Consider the following 16,858-nt stretch of genomic DNA (forward strand, 5'->3'; position numbering starts at 1 on the left):
CTTTCTCTCCCAAGTTTTCTTTATATTGTAGTTTCTTCATTCATGGTGCATTTTGGTTCTTAAGGCATCTGTTTCAAAAGTATAGCTGGATAAGAATAAACAAAATGAGATGCACTTTTCTTAGAAATGTTACAAATTATTTTAGAGAATAGGGCCAGTGACTATAGCCCTTAAAAAGGAGAATATAGTTTCCTAGAAAGAGCATTGGACTGGGAATACAGAGATTTATATTCTATTTCTATCAAAACTAACTTGTGCTGGGCATGGTGGCTCATGCCTGTAATCCTAGCCCTTTGGGAAGCCAAAACGGGAGGATTGCTTGAGCTCAGGAGTTCGAGACCAGCCTGGGCAACATAGGGAGACCCTGTCTGTACAAAAAATGAAAAAAGAATTGGACAGGTGCGGTGGCATATGCCTGTAGTCCCAGCTAGTCGGGAGGCTGAGGTGGGAGGATTGCTTGTGCCCAGGAGTTCAAGGCTGCAGTGAGCTATGATGGCTTCTGCACTCCAGCCTGGGTGATGGATTGAGACCCTGTCTCTAATAAAACAACAACAACAACAACCAACAAACAACAACAGCAGCAAACTAGTAAGCTCATGACATTGGCTATTTATCCTGTCTATACTGCATTCTCACCATTTCTGAGAAGATTGCATGTAAATTCCTTCTGAAAACTAACTTGAAGGATCTTAGCATATGTTTCTGTTTTTGATTTAGAAGCAATTGGCATGATGTATGTTCCTTTCATACCTTTGAAGAAGAATCTTTGAATTCTGGAGCTGGAAGGATCTGAGTCTTGTAGTTTTTCGATCTCTGGGATAAACCAAAACTTTGATTTTCTTCATTATTATCACTATGTAACCTAAATAAAAGGCCTTGACATTTTCACAGAAATGTAGTGTGTAGAATAACGAGGAAGTTGATTCAGAATCTTGTTTTATCTCTTATCATTTAAAACAAGGCTGTAAACGTAAATGTTTATAAGGGCTAATGAGGTAACCTGAATGAGGTGAAGGTTCTGGCAGTAAGATCACAGGGAGTGGCAGGGACTGTGGGGATGGGAGAATGTGTACCCTGCATATGTGGGATAGCCACTCCTGATATTTGAAACACCAGATGGACCCAGTAGTAGCAAAGGGCTATGGTTGCCAGTGGACAATGTCCATTGAAAACAAGTTTGTGTTATTTGTAATTTTAGTTTGGGGAATTCAATTTTAATAGTAAAATACAGCTATAGAAGAAACACACAGGCAGTTTTCCTTGAGTGTGTGATTTGTGTACTTCTTGTAACAGGTCGTCCTTTCTATCTACCTTAGCCCTCCTCCATTCTTTTTCAAAAATGTTTCTTTCCTTAGATCTATGCTTGCAAGTGTTCTGTTCTTATGTCCTAAAAATTCTAAGACCTTTTCATGTTGAATGGTTGCCCTCCTACTAACAGAAATGTTTGTTTTAAATACTCCTTAACTATTTTCCAGTGTCTAATTCTACTCCCCACAAGGAACTTAACCCCTAAGTCTCCTCTGAAGCCCACTTTGTCCCATCTTACTGTTTGTAGGGAGGAATAGCCGATTGGTGTTCTCCTTGTAATATCCTTCATATTACTCTGTTGAAAATGGCTACCCCCTGTTTTCTTTTGACATTACAAGTCTACAAATTTTATTATGGCTTTTGTTTTCCAGGGTTCTGGTAATTGTAATTACTTTTATCTGAACTCTTCCCGATCTGTACACGAAAAAAAAATAATATTTTGAATTATACCCAGTCCTTTTATGGGCTGATCCAACTAGTGAGACAATACCACTGCCTTACTGCTTTCGTCAGTGCCACACAAATGGATCATATTCACCGTACACTCTATGACCTCAATTTCTTTTTTCCCGTACTTGCTGTATGGTAGTCAGGATTTCTTTGTATTTTTTCCATGTTTCATTTTTCGTTTGTAAGTGTGCTACCTTGCTCTCACACCTAATAAACACTATCTTGTTTTTGATGGATCATTTCTATCTCTGATTTGTCAAGGTTACTTGGAATTCTATTATTTTTCAGAAAACCTAGAAACTTTAACCTAGTTTATAGCCACAAAATGATTGAGAATCCTTGCAATTCTGACAGCTATTGATTTAAAAAAATATTCAATCAAATTAGACCCAGGAATCTGGGTGCTGTTTTATAATACCTCCCCCAAGTTGCATCAAGCCATTTATTTCTCTTGCTGTTAACTCATGGTTTTCCTGTTACTGGGTGTTTTTAAACTCTGCAAACACTGGTATCATAATAGGTTGGTGCAAAAATAATTGCGGTTTTTGCCCTTGAAAGTAATGGCAAAAACCGCAATTACTTTTGCACCAACCTAATAGTTTCTTACTTGATTCTAGGAACTAGACTTGAGCTTGAGTGCTTTAGAATAGTAATTTTGGGGGGTTGTGGCTGGTTGTAGTGGAGAGAAGAAACCCAATAATTGTTTCATTTATTCATGTATCTTAGGTAGCATTATTATTTTGTATTTTTAGTAGCAAAGTAGGAGAAAACAGGAGAGCCTTTAGACTGAGTATAATACCTGTTTTGTAGATTTTTTTCTGTGTTGGACTTTGAGAATGTCTAAGCTTTGATTTAAATTTAATAGTTTCCTATTTAATTAATGAACATAATAAAATTCGTTTTTTTGTTATTGCCATTACAGGTTTTGGAAGGTGACAATGAAATGTGAAGAAGTTACATTTCTCAAACTTGAAAGTTAGTGACTGCTTACCAAATTTTAATGAAAATTAAATATGACTTAGAAGCATTGATTTATGAAGGCTTACGATGTCATCGGTTTCGACAGAAAGCAAACTCCAGCAGGCTGTGAGCCTACAGGGAGTTGACCCAGAAACATGCATGATTGTATTTAAAAACCACTGGGCACAGGTAACGTATGAATTCCACTGTTTTTGCTGGTCTCAGTAACCCCAGGGGTCTCCATCACACTGAATCAGGGTTTTCTACCTCTGTGATAGGTAACTAGATTGCTAGAAACACAGGGAGGGAAACTCTTTCAGATAGGAAGAAAAGTAACTTTTTCTTCTTGCTTTCCTAGAATAGGTATCTGGTCAAAAACCATGGTTTTCACAAAAGCAATTAGGGTACATGCATGTTCCTTGGATATTTTTAGAAGAACAGCAGTTGTTCCTTAAAGTGACTTTTATATCGCTTTGCAATATACTTGACCATAATTACATCCTCTCTCTTTCTTCCCTGCTGATTTCCATCCAGTTCTTAAGCTCTAATAATACTAAAATACACATTTATTAAACATTTACCAAGTACTCTGTTGAGTACTTCAAATGCCTTGTGTCGTTTAATCTTCTCCACAAACCTGTAAGGTAGCTAGTGTTAGCTTCCTCATTTTACAGAAGAGGGAATAGAAAATTACCGAGGTTAAATAACTTGCTTAAGGTTATACAACTAGTAAGTTACTAAGCCCGTTACTTAGGCTTTGGTGCCTTGACTCCAAAGCTCATATGTGTGATCTCTGTGCTCTACCGTTTTGGGGCTGGTGGTCCCTGTGTAATTTAATGAAAAACGCCTGAGTATATCTGAATATATGTCTTCATTACAAAGTGATTATAAAATTTTTTTTGATTATTTACTTTGACTTCTCTGATCTGCTGTGTGGATAATTAAGGGTTGAATGTTCAGAAAATTTACTATCCTGCCCCTTTCCTTAGGGAGTTTACAAGTAGTAAAATAAATAAAATTGTCATTTTTTACTACTTGCCCAACATTGCACTCCCCAGGTGAGCTGGTAAGTGGCTATTTATGTGACAGTTTTTTAATGACTACCCAGTTCCTTCCTGTGGCTGGAAACAGCACATGGGTTAAAGCACTGAGCCTGTAAATCACAACAATTATAGGGGACACAGTTTAGATAAAAAATAAGCAAAATCAATTCTGCTTCTGAGCCATTTATACTTTGTAGATTCTTGTTACTATCCAGTGTTAACCTTCTCTGATTTTTTGTGCATTCTCTGACTTTTTACCATTAGAATTTTAATGGATTTGCTATGGACATTAGGGCACATATGCTTTAGTTAAGAGAAGAAAGTAACTTAGGAGTTTTCTAGATAATTAGAGTAATAACCTTTGGCTTTGCACTTTTATAAATATTTTAAAGCAGTATCTCCAAGGCGAGGTGGTGAATCCTAAGAAGTGAGCCCAGTAGTCCATTGGGTGTAGGAAGAATATTTTAGAAGGTCTGTTTCTATCTTTACCTTTTACACATTTCTGTTTTGTGTTTAAAATGTACATTATACATTTGTATATTAGTACCTGTATGATTACTAATTTATTTATTTGTGCTCATTTAAAAAATCTATTAGTGTATAATCATATGTTTTTAATTGAGAACATTTTCAGCCCCAGTCGTTTCATTAGGCTGAGGAAGTCTATACTACTATGTAATCTTCGCTCCCAGCCCCATTTTGTTTATTTGTTTGTGCATAATACCTTGGATTATAATCATTTCTGCTGGGGTAACTGTGATATGATCCATTTAGTATTCTGTGCCACTTTCCAAAGACATGATATATCATCAACTTCTTGATTATATGTAGGTGGGTCATCTGCCCTGTCAGATTCTGTCCCAGGCAGGCTTTCTCCAAATGTGAGGAATGTGTCAGTACAATGTGTCACATTGTTGAAAGACTATTGGTACCAGAATCATATTAAAAAAAGAAGAAGGAAATGAGGGATATTTATTGTTATATTTTTTCTAAACATACAGACACTTATTTTAAAATTGATGAAGGGGATGGAGTGCAGTGGCGCGATCTTGGCTCACTGCAAGCTCTGCCTCCCGGGTTCACGCCATTCTCCTGCCTCAGCCTCTCTGAGTAGCTGGGACTACAGGCGCCCGCCACCACGCCCGGCTAATTTTTTGTATTTTTAGTAGAGACGGGGTTTCATCGTGGTCTCGATATCCTGACCTCATGATCCGCCTGCCTCGGCCTCCCAAAGTGCTGGGATTACAAGCGTGAGCCACCGTGCCCGGCCATTAAAAATTTTCTTTTATAAAGTTGGGACACTCATGGTCTTATTGTTGGCTCAGCCATTTCTTTACCTTTGGGCAGGTGTTTTTAACCTTTTTTAGGCTTGACGTTTCCTTTTAAATAAATCCAGAAAATGCTCTCAGTCTCTGCCTACAGAGGCTCTTGAGGGCCCTTCTGTTATCTTTATGAATGAAAATGCTTGTTGAAGAAATTTATGTGAGTGTCAAAGTGTTATTGTTCAGTGGAGATTTACTGAGCCCCCACTCCAGGCATGTTGCTGTAGGCATCACAGGTGGGACGAGAATGTATAAGCCTTGGTCTGGGCTTTAAAAACTGTATGAGCTAATTCAGATGACAATGCAAGATACATTATTACAAAATGAATAACCATGATTACAGGAATTAAGTCAAGAGAAGGGGCTATTATGGCTGGAAATGGCCTGGGAATGGAGAAAGTGAGATTTTGCTAGGGTGGCTATGGAAAAGGAAGGTTTTGATGACAGACAGGAAAATAATATTTCAGAGAGTGGATACTAGGAACAAATGCTCAATTTTAGCTTTTTTGGATGGTACATGTAAAGGAGGGGAAGGCAAAAAAATCAGAGCCAGGCAGAAATGCGGGACCAAGAGTAAGATAAGGAATGAAATCTTCAGTTGGTGGGAATGAATGCTACTTATTTGTTGTTTTGGAGTTTCATACATTAGCTCTTGGCTGTGAGTTGTTGGGCTGGGGTGAGTGAAGAGCAGTTGCAGAGGATTGGGAAAAGAGCTCAAGTCTGACATAAGCTCCTAGGCCTACTGTGACTGCAGCCCCTGGGTTCCCCTGAGGCAACCCAAGAAAAACCTGTAAGGCTGGTAGGGAATGAGGCATAGACAAAGCTGGGAAGCATTTTATTTGCCCAGGTGCCCGTTACCTGCCAGTGTAATGCTTTTTTAAATGTTAAATTAGCAAAAAGTGTTGGCCGGGCGCTGTGGCTCACGCCTGTAATCCCAGCACTTTGGGAGGATGAGGCGGGCAGATCACGAGGTCAGGAGTTTGAGACCAACCTGGCCAACATAGAGAAACCCTCCTCTACTAAAAAGACAAAAATTAGCCGGGCATGGTGGCAGATGTGTGTAATCCCAGCTACTCAGGGGGCTGAGGCAGGAGAATCGCTTGAACCCAGGAGGTGGAGGTTGCAGTGAGCCGAAATCGCGCCACTGCACTCCAGCCTGGGTGACAGAGCAAGACAACATCTTAAAAAAAAAAAAAAAGAGGAAAAAATGAAGGCAACAAAAGCCTGTGGTATCCCAAGTTCTGTTTGTTAAGAGACTTAAGTACAAATTCAACATAATTAACTTGTATTTGACAAGTTCTGTTCTGCTATTTGTTAATAGCTTCTATTCCAGAGCTTCAGTTAAAAAGCAAACATTGATGGAAGAGATCTGCTTGCCCACTTATACCTTAGAGCCTGTCTGAGGCAGCTAGTTATACAACCAGCCATCATCCAAGCAGTCTGTGATTCCAGGGAGTTGCCAGGGGAGAGACCTTAAATGGCCCGGTGGTGCACTTGAGGTTCCCAACTGTTTCTGGGTCCAGTGATCTCATGGCAAATCATTCTAGAGTAGACTTTCAGGAATAGTTGCATTCTAAATAGTGACACAGAAGAGTCTGGGCTGTAGAAAATAGCCCCTGACTTCCTGTCACCTTCTGAGATGCCATCTTGTGCCATAAGTTGCCAGAGCGATGAATCTCAAACCCAGATCTGTCTGGTTCATTCCTCTGGTTTAACCTTTCAGTGGCATCTGGCCACCTACAGGCCAGGATGACACACAGAATTTATGTCCTGGCTTCTGTTACTCTCTGCCTCTCATTTAATCTCCAAAAATGCAAAGTTGCTTGGGGTTCCTAGCCACCCCCTCTCCTGGCAGTGTCCATCATGCTGTTTCATCCCTCTGTGCTTTAGGCACTCGTTCTTCTTTCTGCCTGAAATATTCCTCCCACTGGTTAAATGCCTGTCCTTCTACAGGCCTCATTTGAGGCGTCATTTGTTCTAGGAAGCCTTCCCTGCCCTCTTTCATGCTCGCACCCCATATTCAAGCATTAACCTTAGTATTCTATCACCCTTACACCAACCACCTTTTAATTTAATTACTTATATTTTTAGAGAGAGAGTCTCGCTATGTTGCACTGGAGTGCAGTGGCTATTCACAGGTGTGATCATGGCACACTACAGCCTTGAACTCCTAGCTCAAGAGATCCTGCTCCCTCAGTCTCCCAAATAGCTGGGACTGCAGAGATGTGCCACTGCGTGTAGCCCAACCACTTTTTATTAAAATTACATATACAGTATCTTCTTCACAAACTCATTACAAGCTCCTCAAGATCAGAGGCCATTTGTAACTTAATCCCCATTGCCCAGAACAGAGTGTGACATATAGTAGATGTTCAATAAACGATTGAACTGAAAGGCAGTCAGTATGAAATACAAGTTTAAAAGACCTAGGCAACTTAGGAAACAGCTTTCAACATACACTAATTTTAAAACACTGTATAATTTGTCACCAGCAAGATCTTTGGACTTGCATTAAATGATCTGGAAGAGTGTGTGTATATACTTAATTTTTATAGTAGTCTATAAGAACAGTTTATTATCTAGTAGACTGTTGTTTTTATCTCTTGCCTTTGTGTCTTTGTTTTTATCTGAATGGAAAAGAGGACAGAAATAGTAAGAAGCATTAGCCCACCAGGCAATAAACTATTCAACTAGACTGCCATGTGAATTAAATTCCCTACACTAGTTATTTTTGATGGCACAGTTGTACTTTCTGAAGCTTCATGGACCTTGCTCTATTCATTTTCTATCTGCTCCTTTCAAGCATTGAATTCCAAAAGGTCTCTGCTCTTAGAGCCAGGAGAACAGAGGAGGTGGGTTAAAACAAATCAGTTGGAAATGCCCATTTCTGTCTTTGCTTCTAGTTAATTAATAGCCCAGAATGACTTCTTTCTACCTTCTGCCTTTAAAAATAAGCTGTTTAAAAATTTTTTAGGCTAAGAAAATATCAGAGCTCAAATAGAGTAATAGTGATGGATGAGGAAAAGTCAGTGGGTTTAGTAACCTTTTTCATCTTAGAGAAGGGTAGGGATGGGAAAAAACAGAACCATCTAGACTGGTAAATTAAGTCAAATGTCTTCCCACAATAATGAAAAATAGTTAATATACTGGAGGTATGGTATTTTGTGTAGAGCTCCAAGTAGCCCGAATCTAAAGTCTGGAGCATCCATGCATGGATTTGACACATGTACTGTATTTGAGTCTCATTCCCTTGCTCTGCTCATCTCCACTCTTTTGCTCTGTGCCTTGTAGTAGACTAAATGACAGAGAAAAATTAAGTAAAGCCTTTGAGAGATGAACAGTTGGGAAGTATTAGAGAACTCTGATTAATTTTCTAAATATCTTAGTAAATTGATGTTTGTTAACATTTCAAAAAATTCTCTCTCTCTTCCAAGCCTTACAGGTAGCTCTAGCCTTGACAGTAGAAGGTAAAGTGAACCAAAGCTATACTTCTTAAGTTAGAGGGCCAAGGCATTAACTTACACTTCTATCAGACTCTAAAGTGGTTGAGCATGGCCGGGTGCAGTGGCTCTTGCCTGTAATCCCAGCATTTTGGGAAGCCGAGGTGGGCGGATCACTTAAGGTCAGGAGTTCAAGACCAGCCTGGCCAACATGGTGAAACACCATCTCTATAAAATACAAAAGTTAGCCAGGTGTGGTGGCACATGCCTGTAATCCCATCTACTTGGGAGGCTGAGGCAGGAGACTTGCTTGAACCCAGGAGGCAGAGGTTGCAGTGAGCTGAGATTGCACCATTGCACTCCAACCTGGGTGACAGAGCGAGACTCCATCTCAAAAAATAAAAATAAAAATATAAATCCAATGCTTGAGCATGTTGAAATGTCAGCAACTCTCCTACTGTGTGCTTGGTGGTAAGTTTGATTTTTGCTGTGGTTGAAATTAGTGTTCTTTGAAATATTATTATTTAGATCATTACTCATAAGGCCTTTCCATAACTGTTTTATCCAAGATATAGGCAAGCCTCTGGAGCTCAGGACTGCAGCGGACATTAAAAAACTGGTGTTAAGTGAATACATATTATAAAGCTGTTATCTTAATATAAAAAGAAGTGACTTGGTAGAGGTCTCCCTGTGGAAATAGATGCACAAGGAACACTTCATACTGAAAGACACAGCTGTTAAGTAATGAACAAGGACTGTATGGAAACTTTTGTGTAGTTATTTGGTACATTAAGTGGAATTTGGCTTTAGATGGCTAAATCTTGCCCTTCAGTGTGTTGGAAAATATTGCATAGTAACTTGTTTTTTCCACAATGCCACCTTATTTTAGCATTCCAAAGGATTTGAAAGTATGGGTTTTACACATATGACTTTCTTAAAATAACTAGGCTCTAACTTTGGTAGCATAAATAATCACCTACTGATAACGTGCATGTATGTAAGACATAGAACAATATTAAGTGGAATCAAAGCTAGTCTCCTGAGAGAGAAACACTTGTGTTTATCCTGAAGGGTAATCATTTGTAGCTGATGTACAATTAAGTGATTTATGTAGAGCCTTCATTTTGAAAGCATTTGCACTTCCTGTTTAGAATTTGTGCCCATTTGAAATTCAGGTCAATTATCATTGGCTCACAGGGGCCATCATAAGGGATACAGATAGGACTATCTGATACTACTTAATGAAAGAAATATGCTATTTATTAATCTTATTTAGCCCCAGTAATTCTCACATTTTTAAGTCAAATGGCTTTGAAATTAGGTTAAGTTTAGCTCTATAAATTCGATGTTTTTAACAGCATTGTTCACACTATTGATTTTTATGTGTTTCTTTGTTTTTGGAATTGTGATACTTTACATTTAGGATCTATATGTGATCAAGGCTAATGATACACCCAAACACACACACACACACACACACACACACACACACACACACACACACACGTCTGCGTTTCTTAAAGTTTGTAGATCAACAAATGTCTAGCTATGATCCACAAAATGTTTAAGTTGCTATTTCTGATTTCAGCTGGTTTACTTAATTAATGAGCGTGGGCTTTATAAGGTGTTGATTAGTTTTTTAAATGGTATTTTCAGCCTAACAAAGTAAACTTGTTTTATAATTTGGAAATATTTGCAAAGTATATTTTGCTTGCTTTCATTCTTTTACCTACTGAGATCCCTCCGGCCCCATTAATTGTGTTGTTTTTTTCTCCTGAGCTGAATCCCTGAGACTGTCTAGATAGCTGAGAAGAAGCCAGGTATGGGAAATGAGGCAAGGTTGAGAGTATAAGACAGCTGGTAATTAGGAGTAGACCAGGCCAGGGGAGCCACTGTGAGCAGCATGAAATCGTGGCATCCATAGCACTGGAAGGTAAAAGTTGGTATGTGGGTGGAACTCTCAGCAAGCAGAAATCAGGGACACAGAAATATTGGAGTTTGATGGGAGTGATATGAAAAGAGGGCACAAAAGGAAAAAAATAAGGATAAGTCCAGGTCACATCAGAGATCAATTTATAGAAACCGAAAGAACTATGACACTATCGGAGTGACAAACTTGGGACATTGGGATAGAAGTTCTTTGGCATTTCAATGCAAATTGTGCTCTAGTCAAGAAGCTTCTTAGGCATTCCCTGCCAACATAGGAACCAGTCCCAAGGTTGGGCCACCAGAGCCTGCTTGTAAAAGCAGGTCATGGGTGTGTCTGCCTGGAAAGGAAAAGGAGGTAGCCTGGGAAGGTCCTAAGGAGAGAGGTTAAGGACATGTGGCAACACAAGCATAATCAGCACTTTGCTGAGCATTGTGTGTTCCATGACTCACATACGTTGGTTATGACACACCCATCTTCCAGGCAGTAAAACCAGTGGGTTAGGGCTGGGTCTTCAATGTATCTGCTCCATCTGAAGGCAGTATAAGGGAACTACTATAAAGAGGGTAAAGATGCTTCAGTTTAAAAGCTGCCAAACAGTTTGCATTCTGTATAAAAATCTTAGTTCTCTTTTTAAGGTTTTTCATAGCAAAAAAAGGAGGTCTGTTTGTAAAGGAATGAATTGGAATAAATAATATAAACGAAAGTTAATGAGAAAAATACAATTTATGGTTATGTAAATAAAGACTTTTGCTGTATCTTTCATATTTGCATGCACATATATAGTATATATAAGATATAAATACATACGCATATTTATACATTTATATTGCTTAGAAATTGCTGAGACTTAAGAGATCTCTAATTGCTAATTGTTTTAAACTCAATGGTTTCGTCTTTTTTGGGCATTAGTACATGATTACTTTGTCTACCTTTGTTTTTATTTGAATTATGAAATTAGATAAACTTACAGGAAAGAATAACTAATTAACCTTAAAATCTCATTTATATCTCTTTAGACTCAATCATATATCTACTTGGCAATGTATTTGCTTTTTAACTTACATTTTAATGATATAAAATGAATTTATTTAGTGTTTATTTTTGATGGCTCTATTGTATGGTGATATAACATATTTTGATTGTAATTCTCTTATTCTTGACCATTTGAGTCAATAGTATTTTTTTTTGTTATTGGAAAATTGAACATTTTTTAACAAATTATTTTTGGGTTGTTACCTTGGGGCATTTTCCCCAAAGTCAGATTAACAAGTCAAAGGGCAGGAACAATTTTATAGCTCCTATTACATATTGCCAGATTGTTTTCCAGAAAGATTGAGCTAATTTGCCACTCCACCATTAATGTATAAAGCACAGCCCCAGTTTTAGATAGTTTAGACAGCCTGGGCACACATGAAAAGTATAATTACATGTTTACCCTGAGGCCTAGCTGTAAAGATAGCTCTCATAAGTAAACTCAATATATGGACTTTGAAATTATAGAACTGATAAGATATGAATTTTGTTCTTCAGAATGTGGAGGCTTGAATTTAGGGACTTTTGGGGCTGGACCACGTGTGGTATGGAGGTAGAGGGTCGCTTTGGACCAGTGTGGTACTGTGATTGCATTCTATTGAGATGTTGGTAAGGCCCAGAACAAAGGGATGGGAGAGAACCAGGTCCCAGTGTTGCTGCTGCTAGGAAGGTCACCAGGTGCAAGGAATCCTGGAGGGCTTGGTGGAGGTTGTAGGATAGTGGTTGCACTTTGGAGTCAGGCGTGCAGCAAAGAAGAAGATGTCTAGTGGCTGTCTTGTGGCCACTAGTCAGTGGGCCAGGTACTCCCTGGGTAGGGGCTAGCCAAAGGCCTTCCTTATTAAAAATGTCAACTCAAGGGTGTTAGGGTGATTTTTTGCCTTTGTGACACAGCATTATCAACTTCATAATGGAAGTCAATAGAGATTATAGATTCTGTGGAAATTCTTTTATTCTGTAAGGATGGACTTGCTTGGTCTATAACGATTTTTTTCCCTGTTTCTGACAAGGGACAGACTTAGACATTTCCCTGAGAAATAAATTTCCCTCATTGCTCATGCATGCTGACATAGCATTATCCCTTTGCCAGCTTCCCTAATGACTTGCAAAAATTCCATAACCTAAGTACTCGCAGAGAACATGTAACAGCACACCATAGGACTGGACCTGGAGGGTACTGCAAAAGACACATAGATTCCATGCAATTCAGAAAGGCAAAAAGGGACAAAGATAAAGTCATTGATAAATGTTTGGTTGTTTAAAAATTATCGTATGTGTATATTTTCAAGGGAGTAAATGGAATGAATATTATACCAGAAATTCTAAGTCGTGAAGTTAAATGGAAGTTGAGATAACAGATGGTTTTAGTTTTCAGGTCGCAAAGTGGAAGTAAGTATCTGTTGTTAGAGAAAGGTGAGAAACCTTCAGATGCTAGCAGTGGGAAAGGAGAGAAGCTGACCAGGGCTGTGAGGTGACCTATTTAGGGATTTTTATTTAAATCGTTAATTGAGTTTTTTGCGGTAAAGTATATATAACAAAATAGGCCACCTTAACCAATTTTGTTTTTTGTTTTGTTTGAGACAGGGTCTTTCTCTGTTGCCCAGGCTGGAGTGCAATGGCACGATCAAGGCTCACTGCAGCCTCAACCTCCTGGGGCTCAAATGATCCTAATACCTCAGAGTCTCAAGGCATGCACCACCACACCCAGCTAATTTTTAAAGTTATTTTGTAGAGACAGGGTCTCACTATTTTGCTCAGGCTGGTCTTGAAGTCCTAGGCTCAAGTGATGCTCCCACCTTGGCCTCCCAAAGTGCTTAATTATCAGCTCTATTTCCAAAACTTTTTAATCACTCCAAACTTTAGGAATTTGTTTCATAATTGGTTGTCTCAGAATTTTTAAGCTTAAAGAAACACAGCATTCAAACTCTTCGTTTTTTAGTTTCAGTACATGCCATATGTTACGCTTGATTCTACTAGTTGTATGTCTCTTGTTTATCAGTTTCCTTTAATCTTTTCTGTTGCTGCATGTTTGGTTGAAGAGGGCATCCATCCAAGTAGGGAAGGGAGGATATTGTTCTGTCAAGGGCATGAGTAGCTGTGTTCCTCTGCTGAGATCTCCAAAGCAATTCTATTTGTAGGAGAACATGGGTAGTATGATTTCCTTTTGCTTATTTAATGTGTTTTAAAATTAAAAAGCAATATTATACATCAACAATCTGGAAAAAAATTTAAGAATTTGTCATGACTTTGAATATCAAAATGATTCTTTTTGCATATATTTTTCACATACGTCTTTGACATAATTATGCATCTAACATCTACAAATAGCTTGCTTTTTTCATCTAACATATCACTTACAATTTCTCATTTTCCTCAATTATGTTCATAATAAATAATCCGAAGAATGCATGTAGCTTAATTTATATAACCATACTATTTTCTTCAATATTTATATTGTTGAAATTTATAACTGTGTAAGTAAAAATCTTCAGACATCTGCTTTCTATAATTTAACTCATTCATTTTAGTGTTTGAGAGGGAGACACACACAATGCTCACACATATCTTGTGGGCGGTGGCTCCTGCATTTTTCGTGACGATTTGGTAAAATCAGTGGTGATGTGTTTTTGTAATTATGATAAACATCAGATGGATGACAAATGTTTGATTTGGTTACAGGTTGTGAAAATCTTGGAGAAGCATGACCCCTTGAAGAACACCCAGGCAAAATATGGGTCCATCCCTCCAGATGAGGCCAGTGCTGTGCAGAATTATGTAGAACACATGCTCTTCTTGTTGATTGAAGAGCAAGCCAAGGATGCTGCAATGGGGCCGATTCTGGAATTTGTGGTCTCTGAGAACATCATGGAGAAACTTTTCCTTTGGAGCTTGAGAAGGGAATTTACTGATGAGACTAAAATCGAGCAGCTAAAGATGTATGAGATGTTGGTCACCCAGTCGCACCAGCCTCTGCTGCACCACAAACCCATTCTGAAGCCTCTGATGATGTTGCTGAGCTCTTGTTCAGGAACAACCACCCCCACTGTGGAGGAGAAGCTGGTTGTCCTACTCAGTCAGCTCTGTTCCATTCTTGCCAAAGATCCATCCATTTTAGAACTCTTCTTCCACACTAGTGAAGACCAAGGCGCTGCCAACTTCCTCATCTTCTCCCTTCTGATTCCCTTCATTCACCGAGAGGGGTCAGTAGGACAGCAAGCTCGGGATGCATTGCTCTTCATCATGTCTCTCTCTGCTGAGAACAGCATGGTGGCCCATCACATCGTGGAGAACACCTACTTTTGTCCAGTAAGTCTCTCTCCTTGGCATGTTTTCCACTCACTCCCTTTTTTCTCTTCTATTGCTAATGATGAATACTTTCTTACTACCTTTTTTTCTCCCAGTAAGTTGTACTTGGCATTTCCTATGGAAAGATGTTTAGAGGAAATCTTTTGGAGGGAGCAGACCAATCTAAGTTGAGATGCTATTTGGCTGAGCAGCATCAGCTCATCATAAGCCAACAAAGGAAGCTAGATGTGTTACCATTTCTGGTTAATTTTTACTGCATTAAGAATGATTTTACCAAGCAAACGGAAAACAAAAAAAGGCAGGGGTTGCAATCCTAGTCACTGAGAAAATAGACTTTAAACCAACAAAGATCAAAAGAGACAAAGAAGGCCATTACATAATGGTAAAGGGATCAATTCAACAAGAAGAGCTAACTGTCCTAAATATATATGCACCCAACACAGGAGCACCCAGATTCATAAAGCAAGTCCTGAGCGACTTACAAAGAGACGTAAACTCCCACACAATAATAATGGGAGATTTTAATACCCCACTGTCAACATTAGACAGATCAACGAGACAGAAAGTTAACAAGGATACCCAGGAATTGAACTCAGCTCTGCACCAAGCGGACCTAATAGACATCTACAGAACTCTCCACCCCAAATCAACAGAATACACATTTTTTTCAGCACCACACCACACCTATTCCAAAATTGACCACATAGTTGGAAGTAAAGCTCTCCTCAGCAAATGTAAAAGAACAGAAATTATAACAAACTGTCTCTCAGACCACAGTGCAATCAAACTAGAACTCAGGATCAAGAAACTCACTCAAAACCGCTCAACTACATGGAAACTGAACAACCTGCTCCTGAATGACTACTGGGTACATAACGAAATGAAGGCAGAAATAAAGATGTTCTTTGAAACCAACGAGAACAAAGACACAACATACCAGAATCTCTGGGACACATTCAAAGCAGTGTGTAGAGGGAAATTTATAGCACTAAATGCCCACAAGAGAAAGCAGGAAAGATCCAAAATTGACACCCTAACATCACAATTAAAAGAACTAGAAAAGCAAAAGCAAACACATTCAAAAGCTAGCAGAAGGCAAGAAATAACTAAAATCAGAGCAGAACTGAAGGAAATAGAGACACAAAAAGCCCTTCAAAAAATTAATGAATCCAGGAGCTGGTTTTTTGAAAAGATCAACAAAATTGATAGCCCGCTAGCAAGACTAATAAAGAAGAAAAGAGAGAAGAATCAAATAGATGCAATAAAAAATGATAAAGGAGATATCACCACCGATCCCACAGAAATACAATCTACCATCAGAGAATACTACAAACACCTCTATGCAAAGAAACTAGAAAATCTAGAAGAAATGGATAAATTCCTCAACAAATACACCCTCCCAAGACTAAACCAGGAAGAAGTTGAATCTCTGAATAGACCAATAACAGGTTCTGAAATTGTGGCAATAATCAATAGCTTACCAACCAAAAAGAGTCCAGGACCTGATGGATTCACAGCCGAATTCTACCAGAGGTACAAGGAGGAACTGGTACCATTCCTTCTGAAACTATTCCAATCAATAGAAAAAGAGGGAATCCTCCCTAACACATTTTATGAGGCCAGCATCATCCTGATACCAAAACCTGGCAGAGACATAACCAAAAAAGAGAATTTCAGACCAATATCCTTGATGAACATCGATGCAAAAATCCTCAATAAAATACTGGCAAACCGAATCCAGCAGCACATCAAAAAGCTTATCCACCATGATCAAGTGGGCTTCATCCCTGGGATGCAAGGCTGGTTCAACATACGCAAACCAATAAATGTAATCCAGCATATAAACAGAACCAGAGACAAAAACCACATGATTATCTCAATAGATGCAGAAAAGGCCTTTGACAAAATTCAACAACCTTTCATGCTAAAAACTCTCAATAAATTAGGTATTGATGGGACATATCTCAAAATAAGAGCTGTCTATGACAAACCCACAGCCAATATCATACTGAATGGGCAAAAACTGGAAGCATTCCCTTTGAAAACTGGCACAAGACAGGGATGCCCTCT

At 38.8% G+C, this 16,858-nt stretch overlaps 1 protein-coding gene across 5 annotated transcripts in view; it reads left to right on the forward strand.

The window, feature by feature from the left end:
• Window positions 1-16,858, forward strand: part of FHIP1A (FHF complex subunit HOOK interacting protein 1A) — a 275,632-nt gene that overhangs the window by 160,984 nt on the left and 97,790 nt on the right. For 4 of the 5 annotated variants that reach the window (XM_032148264.2, XM_058436820.1, XM_032148254.2 and 1 more), the window contains 2 exons: window positions 2,681-2,907; window positions 14,162-14,788. In XM_032148264.2, coding sequence (XP_032004155.1) covers window positions 2,806-2,907; window positions 14,162-14,788 — 729 coding nt within the window. In that variant the 5' untranslated portion in view covers window positions 2,681-2,805. The remainder of the gene's footprint in view (window positions 1-2,680; window positions 2,908-14,161; window positions 14,789-16,858) is intronic. The other variant, XM_058436821.1, reaches the window with a different exon arrangement.

Source organism: Hylobates moloch, unplaced genomic scaffold (genome assembly GCF_009828535.3).
Source record: "Hylobates moloch isolate HMO894 unplaced genomic scaffold, HMol_V3 SCAFFOLD_3, whole genome shotgun sequence".
NCBI classification, from domain to species: Eukaryota; Metazoa; Chordata; class Mammalia; order Primates; family Hylobatidae; genus Hylobates; species Hylobates moloch.